We start from the raw sequence: 23,501 nt of genomic DNA, 5'->3' as shown, positions 1-23,501 counted from the left end.
TTAGTTGTACAATATATAGTTATATACTGTCCCACAAATGAAATCACAATAGTAGGGTTTTCAAACCTACTTTTTCAGTCTAAAGAATAAAAATATATATATATATATATTTATATTTATTATATTATAATGTAAAATTGAGTTTTTTCATACTTCAACTTTAGACTTTACTACTTGTACTAAAAAAAACTATTAAAATGAGTTCTTATCGATATTTTTTTTAAGTAACAAACAAATTAGCATGGAGTGACTATATTGTAATATAGTTATTTTGTGGCATGGAATATAGTGAGCCATTTTAGAAAATTGGTATACTACCACAAAGATAGAATCATACCCTTCGATGTCTTGGAAAAACTTAAGATAATTATCCAAGACATTGTTGGGATGTGAAAATGATATATAAACCATGGGGTTACACTTTAGATATTCACGTTAGTTAGTGATGAGTTAACATGAAATATTTTAATATATCATAGTTCACACTGAATATATTTTTTATTACAAGTATCAGAAGATCTAAAGTTTTAACTAAAAACGTAAACCAATTTTGAGTGAAAGAACATTTAACCCTAAAAAAAAACTAGAGTGATCTTTGAAAGTTGTTACCAAAATACTTTATGTTATAGAAATATATATACTTATTCACAAAGTAATTTTTTATAACATTAAAGAAAGTCATGCACAGAACAAGAATACCACGGTGATGTATCTATGGAGAAAATATACGTTCATTGTTATGTTTTAGACGTTATAGTGATGGTTAGACTTGACCAATCTTTTGAAAATGAACATAGGGAGAACAAGTTCGTTATGTAACTCCATGAAATTGTTTCTAGAAGATGACAATTATTATTTTGTTAGAAGAGAAATGATTCATGTACACCATACGTGTAAAAACACTTCCGACACCAATACTTAGATTTTTTAATTTATTTACATTATTATATGAAAGTTTTTGTTGAGGTGGAATTTAGAACATAGATGGTAATAAAATAAAAAATAAATAGGAGAAGAGATATGGTGAAAGGAGAAACACGTGAGAAGAAGATTCTCACGTCCTTCACAATAATTTTGACATCCTCATGTTATAATCTTGATATTCTCTCTATTGTTCTTCATCCATAAACATAATTTTACTCATGCTTTAAAGTTCTAATCACAAATTTTTGAATTGAAATAATAAATAAATTCACTATTTTAATTATCTAATTGGATTAATTTTGACATTAATTGTTATTTCTGATAATTAATTATGTGTTTGAAGATGTAGCAGATGATCTAGTATTTCATAGGGCAAACGATATGGTGATCTAGTATTTTATAGAGGAGACAATTTGATAAGAACATATGCTAGACGATCTTCCTAAAGAGCCTAGTGATGAATGCTCTATTATGGAAAAAGAAGATATTTATTTAATGATTTGATTACATTATGAGGAAGCAAGAATTGAAATCAATTCAATCTTATGCAAGGAAATTCTCTCAAAATCCTGCAATTAAAACTCCTTTACAAAATGCGTCAAAAATAGACCACATATCCTTTGAAGATATTATTCAAGAAAATCTTCTATAATATCTCTCACAACAGCACTAGAATTAATCACAATCAAGGCTCAAATCTGAAGCACGTTTGAAACAATATATCTAGAAGAGAAGCAAGAATAAAATCTGAAACATTACCCAATAAACACATATTTCTTACTCTTATCATCAAGTTTGGTTCTTTTTTGATATGGTACATGCACGTAGGCCACACTACTAAACACTTTAAGGTGATATGGTTGGTTTATGACCATTGTAGGCTTCTTGTGGTGTTTCATTCACCAATTTTGTATGCGAACATTGGTTTTGCACATATGTAACACATTACTCTATTTCTGCCCAAAATTCCTTCGACATGTTTTTGCTCTTTAACATTCATTGAACCATATCAAGTATTGTTCAATTTTTTCTTTTCACAACGTCATTTTGCTGAGGTAAATACGGTGTTGTCAAAAATCTTTTGATACCTTGTTCCTCATAATAGTTTGTGAAAGCGATTGACATGTACTTTGTGCCTATGTCTGACCATAAAGCCTTTATGTATAAATTGGTTGTCTTTTCCATCATCGCCTTAAATTTTTTGAACACATCAAATGCTTTTGATTTTTCCTTCAAAAAATAAATCCAAGTCTTCCCTGTATAGTCGTCAGTGAAAGTAATGAAATACCTATTCTCACTAAAAGACTTGGGAGTGAGTAGGCTAGATATGTCGGTATGAACCAACTCAAGACATCTCCTTGCATGATATTCTGCCTTGTTGAAAATTTGTCCTTGCTTGCTTACCAAATACACAACCCTTCAAAAAAATTCTTGATGTGGTCCATGTCCGGTAACCCATTGACCATCTTTATTCTTTGCTAACTCTTTTATCCCACTATAGTGTAGTGTCCAAACTGTAAATTTTATAACCATGCTTTCTCCTCCATGTTGACTTGCAAACACATCTCCTATATATTCTTTAAGTTGAGTTTGAACATCTAATTCTTTAACATCTCCACATGTGCAATCACTCTATCATTTTTGTCCTTCAAGTGCAACATTTGATCTTTCATGAAAACCGAAAATCATTTCTCCAATAATTGTGTCATACTAAGAATATTACTTTTCAAGTTAGGTACATAGTAGACATCCTCCATAGTACCTTCTTCTCCGTTCTTTTGGGAAAAACATAATTTTTCCGTCCTTTTCCTGGAACCTTTGTTGAGTCTCCAAAAGACACATGTCCACACATATGGTTTCTAGCACCAATGTCTAGATACCATACCCTGTCACTATACAAAATGATACTTTCATTAGCCATCATGAGAATTTCTTCATCTTTTGTCTCATATTTCTAGACTAAATTTGAATTTTCTTCTCGGCATAGCAATCCTTTGTGTAATGTCGATATTTGTCACAGTTATAACGTTCAACATTTGGACGATTTGAACGACCAACTCTTTTACAACCGTAGTCTCGTCCACTCCAATTTTGTTGGTTCGTTTGTTCCCTCTCTTCGTTGTTGTATCTACGAACACAATCTCTGTTGCGTCCAAAGTCGCGACCACGTCCTCTTCCACAGTTATGTTACACATACATCACCTTGTCTTTCTTGATGGTCATCTTTGTTTGTAAGGTTTCCTCCAAGAATTCTAGTATCTTTTTCTTCTTTAGTTGTTCATGTATTTCAAGAGAAATCATGAGATCATCAACGATAATTTTTTCCAAATTTCTTGACTCCTTAATTGCATATACAACATTTTCAAAGTTATCAGTCAATGACCGAAGAATTTTCTCCACAACCCTTGCTTCTAGGAGAGTTTCTTAATTGCGTTTGAGTTGATTGGTCATCGCTTGTACACGAGTAATGTAACTAGATACATCTTTTGAATTATTCATCTTCATGGCCTCTAACTCACCTCGTAGAATTTAAAGACGAATTTGTTTAACTCGGGTTGCACCGTTGAACACCTTTTCCAAAATGTCTTGGGCTTCCTTTGAAGTTCATGCATTAGCAATCTTCTCCAAAATTGATTCATCAACAGCTCAATACAACATGTACAAAGTTGTCTTATCTTTCGATTGTGTTTCTTTCAACATTTTGTTTTGGGTCGTCGAGTATTCTGTGGTATTTTCTTATTCTTTAAAATCTTTTTGAACCATCTCCGAAGAATCTTGAGATCCAAGAATAGCTTTCATTTGGATGCTCTAATTATCGTAGTTTGTTGTCTTTGTTAATCAGGACAGTGAAAGATTATTGGTTATATTGGTCATAACTATGATACCTATTTGTGAATAGAAAATATATTTTAGTTCACTGCTGCATTTTTTAAATGGAGAATACAATATTACTATATAGCCTCACATTAGAGTTTTCAATTTATTTGTTCTGTAACGTCTATGCTATAAATTACCTTTAAATCAATACTATAAATAACATTAAAAATCAAAATTAAAAATAATAATTATTGCCAACTACAATTTCCAAACAAAACGGTAGCAGCTTTTAGTTTAATGCTTAACAATAAGTCCATTAATTACATGGTTCTAGCACATAATATTGAAGTCAAAATATTGATAGGAAATTCAAAATAGTAAAATAATAACTCAACAAAACAATAAGCAGCGTATAATAATTTTCCCAACTTGCAAGAATTTGTGAGGAGCAATAACTTTTCTCATTTCCTTTTCTCTCTCCATCTCTACTGACGACTCTCACTCTGTTCAAGAAAAAATCCTAAAGGACCTCCACATAGAAAATTAGTCCAATCCAACAAATATCTTCTTTCCTTGGACTTAAACTATGAATATCACATAAAAAATTGGGCACTTTATTACATAACATACAAAAAAAAAAATAAAAAAATCTCACCTATTCAATATATAAACAGTTAAATGTGTCTCAACAATAACTAGGCAATGACTGAACATCTAAATCAGCTTATTAAACGTCACATATTCCGTTTATAAACTGTCAAATGTGCCTCAACAAATGACTAGGCAATGAACACCTAAATCAACTTATATTAAAAGCCACCTAATGGTGTTGCATTGGTGTCCCACAAAATCAAGTATACACGATGATCTATGAAATTATTTTTCGCAAGGAACCATTTAGTCTTTGATAATCTATATGATTCCATAGATTTTCTTTGTTGGAATCTAATCAATTATTCCACTAGAACTTAAGACTTGATGCAACACATGAGCAAAAGTGAATATTTTGGTGAAAATGACTCAAACTGTGGTAGATATGGTAAATTATTGTTATCAATCAATTATAGCGGTCATGATCATTGAACAAGTGCCTCAAAATAAAAGTAATAATTAAGTTTCGTATACTTTGTCTTAAGATATGCACACTCATGTAATAGTGAAAAAATGGAGGAAGGGAGTTGTTTTCAATTTATATATATAATTCATTTAATTTTTCAAGCGATAAAAGAAGTAAAATTTAATAGAATTTTTTTATTTAGGCTAATAATATTATAATTTTAATTTTAACATATTAAAATTCTTACAAAATGATTAAAACCACTTCTATTAAGCACGTTTCGTCAATACAATTATTTTTTAAAATTATATTAAATAAATTTGATTTTTTTATAATGAAAACATTCTCATTCCTTCCCTTTAATATATTTAAGTAATCGAGTCATTAGTATCTTTATATTTGAAATTTGTTTCTTACTTAAGATGCTTTGTATGATTAAAATAATTTCCAATTTTTTTTCTTCAAGTAAAGGGTTAAAAAATAGATGTAGAAATGGATAAATATGTTTAAACTTTAAAAAACAAGTAAATAATTAAAATAATTAAAGATAAACAATTAAGTAAATCAGTTTGAAAAGAAAAAGTAAAGAAGAAAACGAGTAAAATAATAAGTAATTGTAAATGTAAAGTAAATCAGAAAAGCTAATGACGAGGCAAGTAAATGAAAAGAAAGAATAAACAACAAAAAAATACCAAAAGAAAAAGAAAAGATGGTAAAGGAAATCATAAATTTTGATGATCAAGAGTATCATTTTAGGCTTTACAATAAAGAAAATATACTTAAAAGGATTGTTTATAGTTACAATTTTACTTATATGAATCTATACTACACGCGACTGCAAACTCACTTGTCATTATCTCTGGAGTGTGACACATTTAAATTTAATTTGTAACTTATTTCTTTCATTTATTTATTTTTTTTAATTTTTTATTATTAATAAAAAATTATAAATTAGTTTCTAAATTAGTATTTAATTAACTAAATTCTTGATAGTGAATTAAATATTAATTTAAAAATTAATTTAATTTTTTTTATTAATAATAAAAACTACTTTAAAAAAATCTATAAAATAAGATTTAATTTAATTAATATAATAATTAATTATTTTTATTTTTAAAATTAATTTTTATTTAATGATTTTTTAGTGTACGGAAGACTTGTTAGAAATATTTAAATTTATTTATATAATAGTGGAGGAAGTTTTGTCATGAATTGAAGTTGATACACTTCCTTTTGAGAGCTTATTTGTGTGGATAGATTGGTGACTCTCTTAGGCTTTGTTTCAATTCTTAGGCTTTCTTTCATGGGAAGTGAAAAGTTGAGGGTGTGAAAGAGTGAAAGTGTAAAAATTTATAAAGAAAGTGTGAAGAAAGTTGAGGGTGTTTGGATTGAGGTATGTTATAATGGATGTGTTAGGGAAATTTATTAAAATATGTGAGTGATGTGATGGTTGTAAGGATATTTTGAATTATTTTTAATAGTGTAAATTGTAAGATTACAAATTTAACCTTGTATATAAAAAAATAATAAATAAATGATAATTAATTTTTTGGACATTAAATTAAAGTTTTAACTATAAATAAAATAAAAAATAATTTAAAATTCAAATAAATAAATAAATAATTTTTTATATTTTAAAATAATTTTATTATTTTCCATTTTATTAATTTAAATTAATTTTGTTAATTAAGTTAATTTATTTAAGATAATTTTAATATTATTTATGTTTCTTAAAATTATGTTATATATATAATTATTATTAATAAGGATTTCCATTATTATCACTAGCAGGCACATAGACGTTCACGCATGTGTATCCACATTTTTTATTTTTATCATTTATATATATAGATATATATGTTTAATATTAAAATTCGAATAAATAATGTTACTATTCACACACTTATTAATAAATTTATAGTACATTATAAATAAAAAAAATACCATTATCATCATCATTATGTAAAATCATTATAGGTGGAAAGTAGGTACGTGGAAGGAAAGAGAGAGAAAATGGAAAGGTAGGGTAAGTGGTTTATGTTGTGTAATAGAGAATCATAAAAACTGTTTCTTAAATAAATTTTAAAACTAGTATAATAGTGAAGAGTAATTAGGAATAATAAATGTAATGCACCTCTCTTTTAAATTTAATATTAAATATTTTTTTAGTTTTAAATTTAAGTAATTATAAAATGACGAAATAATCAAAATAAAATATTAATATAAAGATAAAATAGAAAAATAAATTTATAAAAAAAACAGTTATAATGAGAAATTTTCTCTATATGTATAGAGTATAGATAACTAAAATAAATTAATAAAATAAAATATTTGTTAAATTTATTGCTAGATAACTAAATAATTTATTTTGTAAATAAGGTTATATAATATTTTAATACTATTTTTTTAATAAAATTACAGTAAAAAAAATTAAGTTAATTAATAATAAAATAAATGATATTTATATATTAATTTCAAGTAGGAAACATAAGATGTTAAAATATAAATAACACATACTGAGACTGAATAATAAATTGTTACAAATTAAGAGTGTTTAATTTTATAATAATTGCTTTAAAAAATATATTAAAATTGTAAAATTATTAACTAATTTTAGGATTTTTTTTTCTTTTCTTATATATTTTCCATCTTTCATTGTTAAGATTTTGAATGTTTATACCACATTAATATTTTAAAAATTAAAAAAAAATAATGTAAAATAAATTAATTAGGATGAGTTATATAATTTTTTTAAAAATTATTATATATGTCACAATTGTTATCATTCAAAAAATTTCACATTTTACAATCATAAATACAATTTAAAAAAAATAAATGGTTATTTAGAACATAACATGAATATTAAGTAGTTCTCAAAATATATAATATAAAGTCATTATATATTTGATCCGGAAAGAGATAAAGACATGTTCATTTGTTACTAATTTAGAAATTAAGATAAAATGAAATAACATAATAATGTTAATTAGATAAAGAAAACACATCCCCAGTAATAACATTTTAATCTTTTTTGTGGAGACTTTCAAACGATTTTCCAGAAGACATATCTTATTTTGTTGTAGGATAATAATTGCATCTTTTTCATCGACAACGTCTTCAATGCACCATTTGAAAAAATTATAACCTAAAATCATGTCACTTCTAATCTGTTTTCAAGAAAATAATAATATTCTGTAAATTTCTTAATTTTAAATCAAAAATTTATTTATTAACAGCTTCAAAGTTAAAAAAATAATTACTATGTACACATTCATAAATTTTTTATTAACATTGTTAAATGTTAAAAAAATCTTTTGTATATTTGGTTTTTCTGCTGCAACAATTTTTATAATATTTTTAATAACAATATTTTAAAAAAACATATTCAAATCTATAATTTCTATCTATAATTTCAATTCATGTCACAATAAAAATATAACAATATTTTAAAAAAACATATTCAAATCTATAAATATTCAAATTTCATGAAATTTTTCCAATAACAATATACAATTTTTATAATCAACTTAACACAATATTTAATTTACTAATATAACTATTTTATTTTTCCTAAACATTCACGTCTAAAATTACAAACTAATTAACATCAATAAGTATTTTAAAATAATTTAATCAAATTAAATTCAAACACAATTTAAAAAAAAAAACATCTCAAGAGGGCAGAACAAAACCACAACACAATGCAAGTTTAAGAAGACGAAATTGTGCCTGAAAAAAAAATCATTCAAAAATTAAATAAAAAAACACAAAATCAAAAATCTGGAAAAATAATAAACATAATTGATTATCACTTCCATTAAAAACAACACATAATCGATTATCCCAAAATTTATGGCACATAATCAATTATTCATGCAGTTAAAACACCAACACACGAAAATGTTTACAAATAATTGATTATGTCATGAACATAATCAATTATCAACTGTGTTTTACTAGATAATCGATTATGGGATACGTTGTTTTTCAGTGTTAATCGGTTATGCATGAAACAAAATTGACAGAAAGCTCACCTGAGGTCAGAGAGGAAGAACCAAGCGCACTCTCCTACCACTATGCTTACTCACGACCCTCTCCAAGCTCTCTATAAACCCTAAACGAATGAAGAACTGTTTGTGCTTTGTGAGGTTCGTAACCACCTACATAATGGTGCATCACCCTCTTTATTACGGTCCATCCACTCTCTCACCAACTTAACTATGCATTCATTTCGCATTGAAGTTGGTCAAAGAGATTCTTGAACCATGGTCAGGAATCTCATGTACTTGCTGAAAAGCTTGCGTACATGCATGCTTCCACGTTGCTAAAAGGCCAGCCCATATACGTCCAAAATAAAGCACAAAACTAAGAGCAGAAATGACTTTCCACTCATCCTAAGTGGCTTTCACTCCCACACACTCTCCTTTCTCTTCACTTCTCAAAGGTTCCTCATTTTGGCCAACTTTCCACTCACCTTCACCCTTCACCATCAATGTCACACCCCCCTTCCCCCATTCAAACAGTATTAGTCTTTTGAGGAGATGAAAGTGATATAGCTTTCTCAAGTAACGGGTGTGAGAAAAAGGTTATTAAAAAACAAAATTGCATAAAAACGTTGTATGTTTGTAAAATAGTATAATGATCTTTCATCTAAAAAAATTAATTAAATAAAAAACCAAAAACCTACTTCATATTATGATTTTACAAAAAACTTCAAAAGAAAATTAAAAGAAAATATACAACTCATGTCTAAGAAAAAAAATTGAAATCATATTTTTATACACGACTTCTTTAAAATTAAATAATTTTAAAAAAATAGTACTTGAAACACGATTCAAAGCATAAAATCTTATTAACACCAAAATTATATTTGAAAACATTATTTCTTCATTTTAAAAATTATGTTTGAGAACAGTATTTCTTTATTTTAAAATCATGCTTCTAACTATAATTTACCAATTCTCATAAAATTTTAAAATTTATTATTCCAATAAATTTAATCACAAATTACACCCTTTTAGAAAATTTACCTATTAGATGCCTCAAGCTTCCTACAATATTTTAAAGTGTCTAAGATCTTCCTTCTCTCCAACGCCAAGCTTTGATTATTTCAAGTTACCTTCTGTACTGGTAGGCACCGGACGAACGCACGTGGCCGACCGGCCTTATACACTAAATGGAAACGAACGCACGTGGCCGACCGGCCGTATACACAATAAATGTAAGGGCATTTATGTGACAAGCTAAGGTGGTTAAGATACACCTCCGAAGAATAAGGAATATGCGTTTAGAGAAGATATGTTCCCCGGGTATTCCGGAGCACGACTGACAAGACATATCCATAACCACCCTGAGCCCAAGGGATAGAAAGCCCATTAGGCAATCCTATAAATACTGTGCTCAAGCCAGAGAAAGGTACGTTTTCATTCACTTACGAAACTGCGCTTAGAATCTCATACTTACTTGAGCGTCGGAGTGCCTTCGCAGGTACCCTCCCCCGCCCGACCGAAGTTGATAGCACGAAGGGACGACCGACCAAAGGAGACAGCAAGAAAGGACAATCGACCAGAGGAGAAGAAGATCAACACGTCAGCAATTACACCACGTCAACCGACCGTGCCTGGGCCCCATCTCTCCACTCAGGTACAATTGGCGCCCACCGTGGGGCCGAGGCAAATCTTCAATTTTTGAAGCTATAATGGTTGCGACAAGAAACAACAACGACGCTATGGCAGAACAGATGACTATGATTCAAATCCTCCAAGCTCAGATGGAGGAACTGCGACAAAAGGGGATGGAAGACCATCGTCAACATGAAGAAGATAGACGCCTCCAAGAAGAAGATAGACGCCGCCAAGAAGAAGAAATCGCCTTATTAAGAGAGCAGAATGCACGACTCCAACAACAGGTCGATAATCCCGAACGAGAAGGCCAATCCCATATGGCCGACCGAACCGCCTCTCGCATACCTACACCTGCCAATACCAATCCTGCTTCCAGAGCTGAAACAGTCGAAAGAAAGTCAAGGAAAAGGGGTCATCCTTTTACAGACGAAATTATCACCACTCCACTTCCTGACAAATGGAGAGGCCTCGTCATTAAATTCTATGACGGCTCGACCGACCCGGACGAACACTTAAATGTCTACAAGACGCAAATGACTTTGTATACCACAGATAACAATGTGTGGTGTAAAGTATTTCCCACGTCGCTCCAGGGAGAACCTCTTACCTGGTTCACAGAGCTGCCTCCAAACTCCATTAACGATTTTGACACCCTAGCCGCAAAATTCTCCACTCAATATGCCACTAGCCGACCGCATCACATGTCCTCCATGTCTCTCCTAGCGGTACAACAAGAAAAAGGTGAATCTCTTAGAACCTTTCTAGATAGGTTCAACAAAGCATGCATGAACATCCGAGGGCTCAAACAAGAGGTTGCATTGCACCATTTGGTCTCGGCCATCCGACCGAGCCGTTTCACTGAAAGTCTCATCAAGAAACCACCTCAAGACATGGAGGACCTTCGAACTCGAGCAACCAAATTCATGCAAATCGAAGAACACATTGATTACCATCAACGGTTCAAAGCTGTCGGATTCGGAGCCCTTAAAGACCAAACCCAAAGTAAAGAAAGAGAAGTCGAAACCGAACGAACCGTCCGAACCACTCTGAGGTCCGACCGGAATAGGGGAGGCCGAATCCCCAGGTTTAACAGTTACACCCCTTTAACTGTGCCGAGGGGACGAGCCCTAGATGAAGCACTACAAACGGACCTAATCCCGACATTGAAGCAGTATCAAACACCACCGAATGCAGATACTGCTAAGCGTTGTCAATACCATCAGAATTTCGGTCACACGACCGAAGGATGTCAAGCTTTGAAGGATAAAATTGAAGAACTCATCCAAGCTGGCCATTTACGGCAGTTCGTCAAGAGGACAAGGAGTTCAAGATCCCCACCACGGAATACTGACCGTCCTTCCCGTGGTGTCGACCGGTCGTACCGTAACGATTACAAACGCCACACTGACCGTAGCCAGACTTCGCGAAAACGCAGCGAAAGCCCCGTTCGGCGTACACGCCCCCGTAGCACAAGTCCCGACCGAAACGCCCAACCTCGCCAACGAGTCCGCGAAGTCATCAACATGATTGCTGGACCCGTTAACTTGGGCGAACCGAACCACGAAACAAATTATATAGCTGGAGGATTTGCCGGTGGCGGGTGCTCAAATTCCGCCCGAAAGAAACATCTTCGTGACATCCAATCCGCTCATGCTACCACGAGGAGGCGTCCACATATACCTCCGATTACTTTCACTGACGAAGACTTTACAGCCATAGATCCAGCCCAGGACGACCCCATGGTCATCACTGTAGAAATTGACAAGTTCGCAATTGCCAAGACTTTGGTAGATCAGGGTAGCTCGGTCGACATATTGTATTGGGACATTTTCAAGAAAATGCGCATCCCAGAAGCACATATTCAGCCCTATAACGAACAAATTGTAGGGTTCTCAGGTGAGCGGGTCGATACTAAGGGGTACATAGACTTGTACACAACCTTTGGTGAGGAAGACGGCCTCCATAAAACAATAAACGTACGATACCTCCTGGTTAACGCACAAACTTCCTACAACATCCTGCTCGGTCGTCCGTCCATTAACAGATTAAAAGCCATTGTGTCCACTCCACACTTAGCCATGAAATTCCCCTCGGCTAACCACGACATTGCAACCATCCATGTCGATCAAAAAACCGCTAGGGAATGCTATGTAGCAAGTTTGAAAAGTGAGCCAACTCGACGACTCTATACAACCAATACGGACGACCGAGTCCCGCAAAAACGAGGACGTTCCCCCACACGGCGTTCCGGACGACACATGTCCCGTCGTAAAATGATAGCCCTTGTTGACCTCGACCCTCGCATGGACGATCCCCGTATGGAAGCAGGAGAAGACTTGCATCCATTCCCGCTTCGCGATGATCGCCACACTACGCACATCGGTACTTCGCTGAAACCGGACGACCGAATTGCCATCGGGACGACACTTGTTAAAAATTCCGATCTTTTCGCCTGGACGGCCGCTGATATGCCTGGCGTAGACCCACAGGTTATCACTCACCGATTATCACTGTATAGAGAAGCTAAACCAATAGCTCAAAAGGAAAGACATATAGGCGAGGAACGACGTCAAGCCGCACGTGAGGAAGCCGACAAATTGTTACAGGCTGGATTCATTCGGCAGGCCCATTACACCACATGGCTAGCCAACGTGGTTATGGTGAAGAAAGCGAACGGAAAATGGCGTATGTGTGTTGACTACACAGACCTCAATAAAGCTTTACTCAATTCATATCTCGTTCGGTTTCATAGGTATTTAACGAAATCAGAATTTATCGGATTTATATATACCTTGCTCGGCATCAGAATTATTACTTTTAACGTAATCAGACTTTTTTATGCCACGTTCGGCATCAGAATTATTCACTTATTTATGCCTCGTTCGGCATCAGAATTATTCACTTATTTATGCCTCGTTCGGCATCAGAATTATCTTATTACTTTAATGTAATCAGAATTATTTATGTCACGTTCGGCATCAGAATTATTTACTCAATCTGATGCCTCGTTCGGCATCTGAATTATTACCTCAACGTAATCAGAATTATTTATGCCTCGTTCGGCATCTGAATTATTTACTCAATCTGATGCCTCGTTCGGCATCTGAATTATTACCTCAACGTAATCAGAATTATTTATGCCACGTTCGGCATCAGAATTATTTACTCAATCTTATGCCTCGTTCGGCATCTGAATTATTACCTTAACGTAATCAGACTTTTTTATGCCACGTTCGGCATCAGAATTATTCACTTATTTATGCCTCGTTCGGCATCAGAATTATTCACTTATTTATGCCTCGTTCGGCATCAGAATTATCTTATTACTAATGTAATCAGAATTATTTATGCCTCGTCCGGCATCAGAATTATCTTATTACTTTAATGTAATCAGAATTATTTATGTCACGTTCGGCATCAGAATTATTTACTCAATCTGATGCCTCGTTCGGCATCTGAATTATTACCTCAACGTAATCAGAATTATTTATGCCACGTTCGGCATCAGAATTATTTACTCAATCTTATGCCTCGTTCGGCATCTGAATTATTACCTTAACGTAATCAGAATTATTATGCCACGTTCGGCATCCGAATTATGTACTCAATCTTATGCCTCGTTCGGCATCTGAATTATTACCTTAACGTAATCAGACCTTTTTATGCCACGTTCGGCATCAGAATTATTCACTTATTTATGCCTCGTTCGGCATCAGAATTATTCACTTATTTATGCCTCGTTCGGCATCAGAATTATATTATTACCTTAACGTAATCAGACTTTTTTATGCCACGTTCGGCATCAGAATTATTCACTTTTTTATGCCACGTTCGGCATCAGAATTATTCACTTATTTATGCCTCGTTCGGCATCAGAATTATTCACTTATTTATGCCTCGTTCGGCATCAGAATTATATTATTACCTCAACGTAATCATAATTATTATGCCACGTTCGGCATCCGAATTATTTACTCAATCTTATGCCTCGTTCGGCATCTGAATTATTACCTTAACGTAATCAGACTTTTTTATGCCACGTTCGGCATCTGAATTATTCACTTATTTATGCCTCGTTCGGCATCAGAATTATTCACTTATTTATGCCTCGTTCGGCATCAGAATTATCTTATTACTAATGTAATCAGAATTATTTATGCCTCGTCCGGCATCAGAATTATCTTATTACTTTAATGTAATCAGAATTATTTATGCAAGTGCGCATTGCCCACATGTCGGGCCCAGCAATTTTCTATGCCACATTGTTCATTAACTCTTCAAAAGAGGCGTCAGGCTGTGGGCCAGGGGTCTCCCCCTCGGCCTCCTCATTTAAATTATCATCGGGGTTGATCGGCACCAGCTTTCCATCAACTATTATTTTTTCTGTCGTACTGGTCGTCCTCCAGGGGTGCTCCATGCAGGCAGGCCGCTTGTCCGATGCCTAACCGAAAATATTCTTCGCTAATACGAACGTCCCGTCATTCCGTTAAATTTCATGTCTGACAACTCGAAAGGCACAACAATTATTACGACTCTTCGGCTTTTATTCACCTCGAGCCTGGGGGGCAAGTGTACTGGTAGGCACCGGACGAACGCACGTGGCCGACCGGCCTTATACACTAAATGGAAACGAACGAACGTGGCCGACCGGCCTTATACACTAAATGGAAACGAACGCACGTGGCCGACCGGCCTTATACACTAAATGGAAACGAACGCACGTGGCCGACCGGCCGTATACACAATAAATGTAAGGGCATTTATGTGACAAGCTAAGGTGGTTAAGATACACCTCCGAAGAATAAGGAATATGCGTTTAGAGAAGATATGTTCCCCGGGTATTCCGGAGCACGACTGACAAGACATATCCATAACCACCCTGAGCCCAAGGGATAGAAAGCCCATTAGGCAATCCTATAAATACTGTGCTCAAGCCAGAGAAAGGTACGTTTTCATTCACTTACGAAACTGCGCTTAGAATCTCATACTTACTTGAGCGTCGGAGTGCCTTCGCAGGTACCCTCCCCCGCCCGACCGAAGTTGATAGCACGAAGGGACGACCGACCAAAGGAGACAGCAAGAAAGGACAATCGACCAGAGGAGAAGAAGATCAACACGTCAGCAATTACACCACGTCAACCGACCGTGCCTGGGCCCCATCTCTCCACTCAGGTACACCTTCCATATGAATGAGTTGATCCATTACATTAAAACATTTTTAATTTCTACATCACCTTTTTCACTTTGCTCTTTTGAGAATTAAAGTTATCATTTTCCTATTGCTTCACTTCTAACCCTATGTAGTAGGCATAAGCTATACTCATCTATGATCTAAAATTCACAAGACATGACTTTCTGGATTCCTTCAAAAAAAAAATTGGATTATATTGCTTATTATTGAAGTAAGATCATTCACGGAACATAACCAGGAGACTATCTCACATTATGTATGATTCATTTTATCAAACCAACTCAATGCTGAAAATAATGTTCATATATTTACAATCTTACCCTAGATTACACGTTCAGAATCTTACACCAAATTACAAAAAAAAAACAAAAAAAAAAAACTATCTTTAGCAATGTAGCGTTAATATTTTTCTTGGAAAAAAACCATATGTTCCTGGTTCATGTTTCAGGTTATACAACACCTTATATTTAAACAAAAAATAATTTAATTATAAATTATAATAGTAATAAGGATAAATTCCCTATCTAGCATCATTTACACTTTTATTTCTCCAGCACTCTTTTGTTTTTATTTTCCTAGCACCCTTTTGTTTTTATTTCCCTATCTAGTACCCTTTTATTTTTTATTTCCCTAGCACTCTTTTATTTTTTATTTCCCTATCTAACAAATTAAATGCTTTTTGAATACATTCTTGCGGAGATGAGGAAATGAATTAAAAAATAAATATTTTCTTAAGGTTTGTTAATGAGTTTCTCATCTTATTCTTCTTCTTTATTCTTTTCATTATTATATTTTTCTTTTTTAGTTTTATGTTAGTAACAATAAATCAAAGCTGGTTATGTTTATTGTGTTATAAATTTAAATTTGTTTAATATATTTTTTACTGTAACTTAATATTAAAATAGTAAGTTGAACTCATAAATGATGAGAGAAAATGTTTATATCTTATTTTTACTTAGTGATATTTAACATTTAAAAGATATGGACACAAGAGAACAACATGATCGAACAAAAAAATGTTCATATTGTCAAACACAGGACACACATAAAGAATGTCCCAACATTACTGGATTGTGCACTTCTCGTCATCAATTATGTTTCATTTCGCACAAACTATTTAATGTACCATTGAAGAAAATATTAAATGAACGATCATCTTTCATTTATTTTCCTTTTTATGATCAACATATACTTATTTAGTATAGTCTTATATCTCTTATATTTATCTTATTTGGATTTTTTTTATATCTTTTATCTTTATTTTATTTTGTTTTACCTTTATTTTATATTTTTTTATGTTTTTAGTTATTATTTTTTTTTTCTGTCATTCTTTATTTATTTATGTTTTTGTTTTTATTTTATTGTTTTTGTTTTTATTTTATAGACTTATTTATTTTTGCATTTTTTTCTTCTCATTTCTAAGCATTAAGTGTAACATTTGCATTAGTTTTTTTTTTTTAAGATTTTGCATTTAAGGTAGACACTTCAATATTATTTGTGTGTCCACTATTAATTAATACTAATTGACTTTGGTTATTTTATAAGTATGTCCCGTATTTTTTACTTGAAATTAACATAATTACATCATCAATAATAATAAAATTAAATATTAATTTATGTTTATAGATTCAACTTTTATGTTGTTGTAGGGTTTAATTTTTTATTTTCTTCATTTTAAAAAAAATAATTTTAAACTAAACATTTTAAATTTATTACTTTTTATTTTTATTTTGTAAAAATTCATTTCTTTATTCATTAATTACATTTCTAACTATTTTAAACATTAAAAATATTTATTTTTTAATGTATTCAAAATTAAAATGATAATTTTTTTAATTTATTATTTATTTATTTATTTTTGAAATGGTATTAGATAGGAAAATAAAAAATAAAATAGTGCTAGATAGGAAAAAAACAAACGAGTGTTAAATAGAAAAATAAAAAAAAAATACTAAAAGAATAAAAATAGATAGGGAATTTACGAATAATAGTAAATTATTAAAGTAATTTAAGTTTCTTGCCGCACTCAACAGATAGATAACACGCTTCTTCGGTGGCGGAACGGAAAAGGGAAGCGATGATGAAGGAGTTGGGAAAGTGTCTAGAAGGAAAAATTGGAAAAGGTAATTAATAAAAGGAGCAAAAAGTTTTGACTCTGACGGATGCATAACACTCGAAGCGAAGAAAAACAGTTTTCAAAGGGTGCACGCATAAGAAACACGCCACCAATTCTGTCCAAGTCTAACTAAATTAAATTACTAATATAGTAATCTAACAGAACGAAATGGCCATCACCACATTTCTCTTCTCTCAATCTCAAACACCTAATCGCCACACCCAAACTCTGCATCAAAGCTTTCGCCTCCACGCACAGCAACTCTACAAGGTGAACTTCGAACACCGATTCTCACTTCTCTCTTTTCTTCTTTTAGTGTCGTTTTTAGTTAGCGATTCACGGTGCTGTGATTTGGATGCAATTGTGGTTGTATAACTCTCGATCCTAGCAGTTTTTCCTTTTTCTTCTCTTTATTGAAATCGTCGTGATTTTAGCTTCGATCTTAGGTTATAGTTATTGCAGTCATTGTTATGTATGCTTGCTTGAAGAGAAGATGTGTGTTACTTGCGTTTCGATTTAATTCGACTAATTGTTTGGTGTTACCATGGATGCACTGAAGTTTTATAGTGCTGTTGGTCTCGTTACTTTACTGATGATTTTTCTGGTAATTAGTGATGTGCGTGACTGCTGTTGTGTCTGCTCGAATGTTTTGTTATTTGACCAGAATTTAACTATGATTTGGGAATCATTGGAAGGAAATTGTGATAAGTTTGATCTTGAGAAAACAACATATTCAATTAATAGTTACTGGAAATGACACCAGAGTATATGCAAATGATATTTTTTGTCTTGTGATATTTTACTAGTGATCATGAACTGTTATTGTTTCTGGTGATGTGGCTTTTGCTTTAATTCACTTTAGTCCCGTCTTTTTACCTCTATTGTCAATTATTATTTACTTATCTGGATATTTCTGGAAGTAGGTCTGTAATTATGGGAAATTCAGAGTCAATGTATGAATCTGAGGATAATTTTTATCAACATCCCCCTTATTATGGTGGGAGTTCAGTGAATGATAGCTATCATCAGCCGTCCTCTTACACTGGGAATTTGGAGAATACTACCTATGAGGAATCATATTATGCTTGGGATTATTCGAATACTACCTATAATCAACCCTCTACTTATACTGGGAGCTCAGCAAACACTCGGAGTCAGAAAAAGCAGCAACCCACATATATAGCTGATAATTTCAGCTCATTGGATCAGGTTAGCACTGCTACTTTTGCATGGTGAATTTAGAGTGGATATGCAATATTAATCTAAGCGATATAAGGGTAATCACTATTGATGAATTGGTTTGACTGTATGTGCCTCGTGTTCCGTCAGACGTAACTATATGTAGAAGCATCGTGCTTATATAAGATATCTTTCAGGTTGTTTCTGCTCTTAGAGAAGCTGGTCTGGAATCTTCAAATTTAATAGTTGCTATTGACTTCACCAAAAGCAATGAATGGACAGGTTATTCCTTTGGAATCTGAAATCATTATTATAGATGTATATATGTAGGCGAATATAGAAAGTCTCACCTTGGTAATTGTAGGCAAGCACTCGTTCCATCGAAAAAGCCTTCATCATATCGGAAACAGTCCTAATCCATATGAGCAAGCTATCTCCATCATTGGTCATACTTTGTCTTCCTTTGATGAAGACAATCTGATACCCTGTTTTGGATTTGGTGATGGTGAGTGTCCCTTTCTCACTTTCGACGAATGTTCTGTATTTTCTCTTCTATTGATTCCTGAGAATTTACTGTTGTAGCTTCTACACATGATCAGAATGTGTTCAGTTTTTATCAAGATAATAGATTTTGTCATGGTTTTGAGGAAGTACTTGAACGCTACAGAGAGATTGTTCCATGCTTAAAGCTATCAGGTTTGTTTACAGCATCCTATTCCCTGTTGACTAGATTTTACAATTTTATTACAAGTATCTGTTGCAAATATTTGACTTTAAGAGAGAGAGAAAGAGAAGGGAGGAAAATGCGTTATGATTTATTGTATATGACTAAACATATCGTAAGTTAAAAATTTTACTTGCCTCTTGTTTGTTTCAACCTTAGAGTTCATTTGCGTAGTTAGGGTAGTCATATTTAAGGTATTATCCACTTCAACATTTGGTAAGTCATTGCAATTTTGTTTTCTAAAGGTGCTTCATTGGATTAAGAGGGAAAGCTATTTTAAAAATATATTTGATCTTAATTTTTAAGCAAACTGGATTTTTTTTTTACATAGGGGAGGGAGAAGAGAAATGACGTGTGATTTTTTTTATATTTTTTAATCATAGTGGCGGTTGTATATTAACAGACTTAATTTTAAACTGATGGAAGGACCATTGTGAATCATTTCGAAAACATAAAGAAATAAATTGAACTTTTTGAAAGATAAGGGACCAAATTGAATAAAACATACAAGATAAATAGCCATTTGCATAATATAGGAAACATTCTCTTGGAGGGAGGACTATACGTGGGATTTAATTATTACATTTCCCTAATTTATAGGTCCAACATCATTTGCCCCTGTAATCGATGCAGCAATTGACATCGTAGAGAGGAACAACGGTCAATATCATGTTCTTGTCATTATTGCTGATGGACAGGTTTTATCTATTTATCTTTTTCCAATTATTTTCTTTTCATGGAATGATTGAATTGTGTTCCCTACTTCTCTATGTTTTTCTAAAACATCTATTGTGTTTTTTAAGGTTACCAGAAATCCAGATACACCACATGGAAGGCTTAGTCCTCAAGAACAAGCAACCATTAATTCCATCGTTGGTGCAAGGTAGAGCAATTTCTTTTGTAACCTTCTGTTGTTTGTGTATCTGTTCTAAATGTGGGATATTCTGATTATCAGTTACTATCCTCTCTCGATTATTTTGGTTGGCGTTGGAGATGGACCATGGGATGAGATGAAGCACTTTGATGATAACATTACTGAGCGAGTATTTGACAACTTTCAGGTAGATGATAGCACCTGGAAATTCAATATTGTCTGCTTTTATGGTAACATACCTTTGATAGTTGGAGTTTGGCATGATATTGACAAAGTGGATAGTACTTCAACTAATTCTGAAACAAATATCAGAGATCTGTAATAAATTGAAAGAAATGTTTTATGAAGCTGACATATTGGTCGAGAAAGACAATTTGGAGATCTATTGCCATTATTAAATTAGTAAATCACAAACTTCAAAATGACTACCAACAAGGTTTAACCAATGTGTGACATGGAGGGAGAAGTACATTGGATTATGATTGAGATAACCATGTTTCATTTTCAATTATTTGACATTTTAAATTTCTATCCGAACATTCTCTAAAATTCTGTCCAGGTTTGAATCAATAGTTTATTTAGGGGGAGGGTAATGTTTCATGAAAAAAAAAATTGCGATTTACACATAAAAAAGTAGGAGACACATCTTCTATATTTTAGGTTTAGCATATTTTAATTCTTAGATGTGGATAGCAACAGCCAAACCTTTTCCCACTGGGAGGAATTGGTTATATAGATAAATCATTAACCTTTTTAAATCTGGTATAATGGTTTAGTTTATAGTTTTTTTAGATGTCCCACTACATCTAGCAATTTTGGTACCTTCCATCTAATTTACTCTCCTGGTTGGAATTTCTACACGCCGTCTCCTAACATATCCAAACCAGCCAAGGCAATATTTTACCATTTTTTCCTGTGAACAGAAAATATTTGAGCGAAGTATTTTGTAACTCTGAAATTGTTGTATAAACTATAATCTTATTATTCTATAAAGGCTTCCTGACATAAATTAAAATTAATAGACTCAATTACAGTTCCAATACAAGCTTTTAATTTGTTGCTGTTTAAATTGTTCAGTGAAAATAATTGGTATGTGAACTGGTGGTGATCTGTTTGGAAATAAGTAAAATGACTGATTGATCTCAACAAGAGCTGGAAAATTTTCATGCTCCACATTTTGAAAAACCTTTCTAAATTCCAGTGTCATGAATTTTTCCCTTGTTTTATTGATGAAATTGATTGTCTAATTTGTTTGCCTTTTTTATTCCTTCAGTTTGTGAACTTCACAAAAATCATGTCCGAGAACACAGAAGCATCAAAGAAGGAAGCAGCATTTGCACTTGCTGCCCTTATGGAAATTCCATTTCAGTACCGGGCAGCTCAAAATATACAACTTTCTGAGTAAGCCATGAACACAAGCTATGATAATTCTATATTATATTCTAGGATCTCTGACTTTTAATTTCATCTATCCAGTAGAGAATCAGTTCTTCAGCAATGGAGAAGGCCTCTCCCTCCGCCTAATGAAGTAATAGATAATGATAATGCACGCATGACTATTCCGCACATGGCAAATTTGGAATCAGTTGAACCATCGGCTCCAGCTGGTATTGAACCAGTATGTTCCTTGCTCCTCCCTCATTAACTTTGTATTGCGATAGATTGATGTTGAGATTACTAAGCTTACGAGATTAATGTCTTTTCCTTTGTTCAAGGTATGCCCCATTTGTCTTACCAACCCTAAGGACATGGCTTTTGGATGTGGTCACACAGTAAGTCTGTTTAATAAACTTATATTGTTTAATGCCTATTTCAACGTGCCCTAGAGTTTGTAAGCCCTTTTTGTGTGCATAGTAGACATTGAAGGGAATTTAGGCTACATTTTTCACATCCCAGTTTCTTGTACTCAAGAACAAAAATAAGAAAAGCTATTTTTCAACACCTTTCATGAAAATCAAAGGAAAAATGAAAAGGATGGTCTTCGACGCTGTCATATCCATTGCTAGATTAACAAAACATTAGGGTAGGGTGGGAAAAATCACTTTTAACTGCATCATCTACTATTACATGATTTGCCACATCAGTTCAAAATTTATTGTCACAATATTAGTCCCTCAAACTTAAATTGTCACATGTTAGTCTTTTAGTTAATCAGTTTCTTAAGAAATTTAATCCATCCATCACCTTGGTGTTACCGTAAAAAAATGTATGTTGGTTAGAATTGGATTCATGATCTTGTAAAAAACTAATAAAAAGTAAAACCCGCTTTAGTTAGTTGTGTCTTGAAAGGAAATAACTTTCGATTGTGAACTAGAGGAAACTATTGCACCCCCAATTTTATGCCGATTGGAATCAAAATAACGTTACTAAATCCCTAATAACTGAAATGTCATCGAATATATTTTTATGGAGGATTACAGTGATAAAGAAATTTGTTTAAGGACTAAAGAGGACAATGTGAGGGGACTAATGTGGCTTATTTTGAAAGACTAATGTGATAAGCTTATAAATTTCGACAACTAAATTGAAAGTACTCTTATTAACGAATTATGAGACTATATATAGTTTATAAAATTAATTTAACAGTGACACTTAAAGGAAAAACTATCTAATGTTTCCCAGTATGCGAAAGCAATGAACAAATGCATGTTTGTTTTTTATCTGTATGTAAAATGTCGAATAAAATTTATTTGCCCTCTTATGATGTAGACTTGCAAGGAGTGTGGCTCGACATTATCTTCGTGCCCAATGTGCCGGAAGCAAATTACAACTCGCCTGAGATTGTACACTTGATTCAGGAAGCTTATACTGTATGTATATTACCCCATGATACATTAAATTATGCCTTATACCCTTTCTGACCATTTGAAGTTAAGAATTAGATGTACATAGATTTCGGGTGTAAATTCTTTAACAAAATTCTCATTAAATGTATGAAAAAAAATTAAAATTAAATTTCAGATTTTGAAACTATTTCTCTCTAGTTTGAAATCAT

The 23,501-nt window shown here is 32.7% G+C and overlaps 2 protein-coding genes across 3 annotated transcripts; both read left to right on the top strand.

Annotated features, from left to right (window-relative positions):
- The first annotated feature begins 10,739 nt into the window (after positions 1 to 10,739).
- On the top strand, positions 10,740 to 13,182 carry LOC137822311 (uncharacterized). The gene is made up of 2 exons (XM_068627196.1): positions 10,740 to 13,107; positions 13,175 to 13,182. Exons 1-2 carry the CDS (start codon positions 10,740 to 10,742, stop codon positions 13,180 to 13,182), a joined length of 2,376 nt encoding a protein of 791 aa, XP_068483297.1.
- A 4,450-nt stretch (positions 13,183 to 17,632) lies between these two features.
- Positions 17,633 to 23,479, top strand: LOC137820376 (E3 ubiquitin-protein ligase RGLG3). Of its 2 annotated transcripts, none has more exons than XM_068624441.1 (12): positions 17,633 to 17,999; positions 18,653 to 18,938; positions 19,106 to 19,190; positions 19,273 to 19,413; positions 19,491 to 19,604; positions 20,233 to 20,330; positions 20,436 to 20,515; positions 20,588 to 20,693; positions 21,780 to 21,907; positions 21,986 to 22,124; positions 22,222 to 22,278; positions 23,216 to 23,479. In XM_068624441.1, exons 2-12 carry the CDS (start codon positions 18,663 to 18,665, stop codon positions 23,297 to 23,299), a joined length of 1,308 nt encoding a protein of 435 aa, XP_068480542.1. In that variant the 5' UTR covers positions 17,633 to 17,999; positions 18,653 to 18,662; the 3' UTR covers positions 23,300 to 23,479. The 2 variants fall into 2 exon arrangements, with proteins under 2 accessions (XP_068480542.1, XP_068480541.1); XM_068624440.1 differs by having other exon boundaries at positions 21,983 to 22,124.
- Positions 23,480 to 23,501: the final 22 nt, after the last annotated feature.

The sequence above is a fragment of the Phaseolus vulgaris genome, chromosome 9 (genome assembly GCF_000499845.2).
Source record: "Phaseolus vulgaris cultivar G19833 chromosome 9, P. vulgaris v2.0, whole genome shotgun sequence".
Classification (NCBI taxonomy): Eukaryota; Viridiplantae; Streptophyta; class Magnoliopsida; order Fabales; family Fabaceae; genus Phaseolus; species Phaseolus vulgaris.
This window is presented reverse-complemented; position numbering and strand designations above follow the sequence as displayed.

What these genes read in the sequence shown, in the direction of transcription:
- LOC137822311 (XM_068627196.1), top strand. Translation starts at nt 10,740, where the DNA reads ATGGCCGACCGAACCGCCTCTCGCATACCTACACCTGCCAATACCAAT.
- LOC137820376 (XM_068624440.1), top strand. Translation starts at nt 18,663, where the DNA reads ATGGGAAATTCAGAGTCAATGTATGAATCTGAGGATAATTTTTATCAA. An exon ending in ATTTCAGCTCATTGGATCAG is followed by an intron (nt 18,939 to 19,105) that starts GTTAGCACTGCT and finishes GATATCTTTCAG; the next exon opens with GTTGTTTCTGCTCTTAGAGA. An exon ending in CTCCAGCTGGTATTGAACCA is followed by an intron (nt 22,125 to 22,221) that starts GTATGTTCCTTG and finishes CCTTTGTTCAAG; the next exon opens with GTATGCCCCATTTGTCTTAC.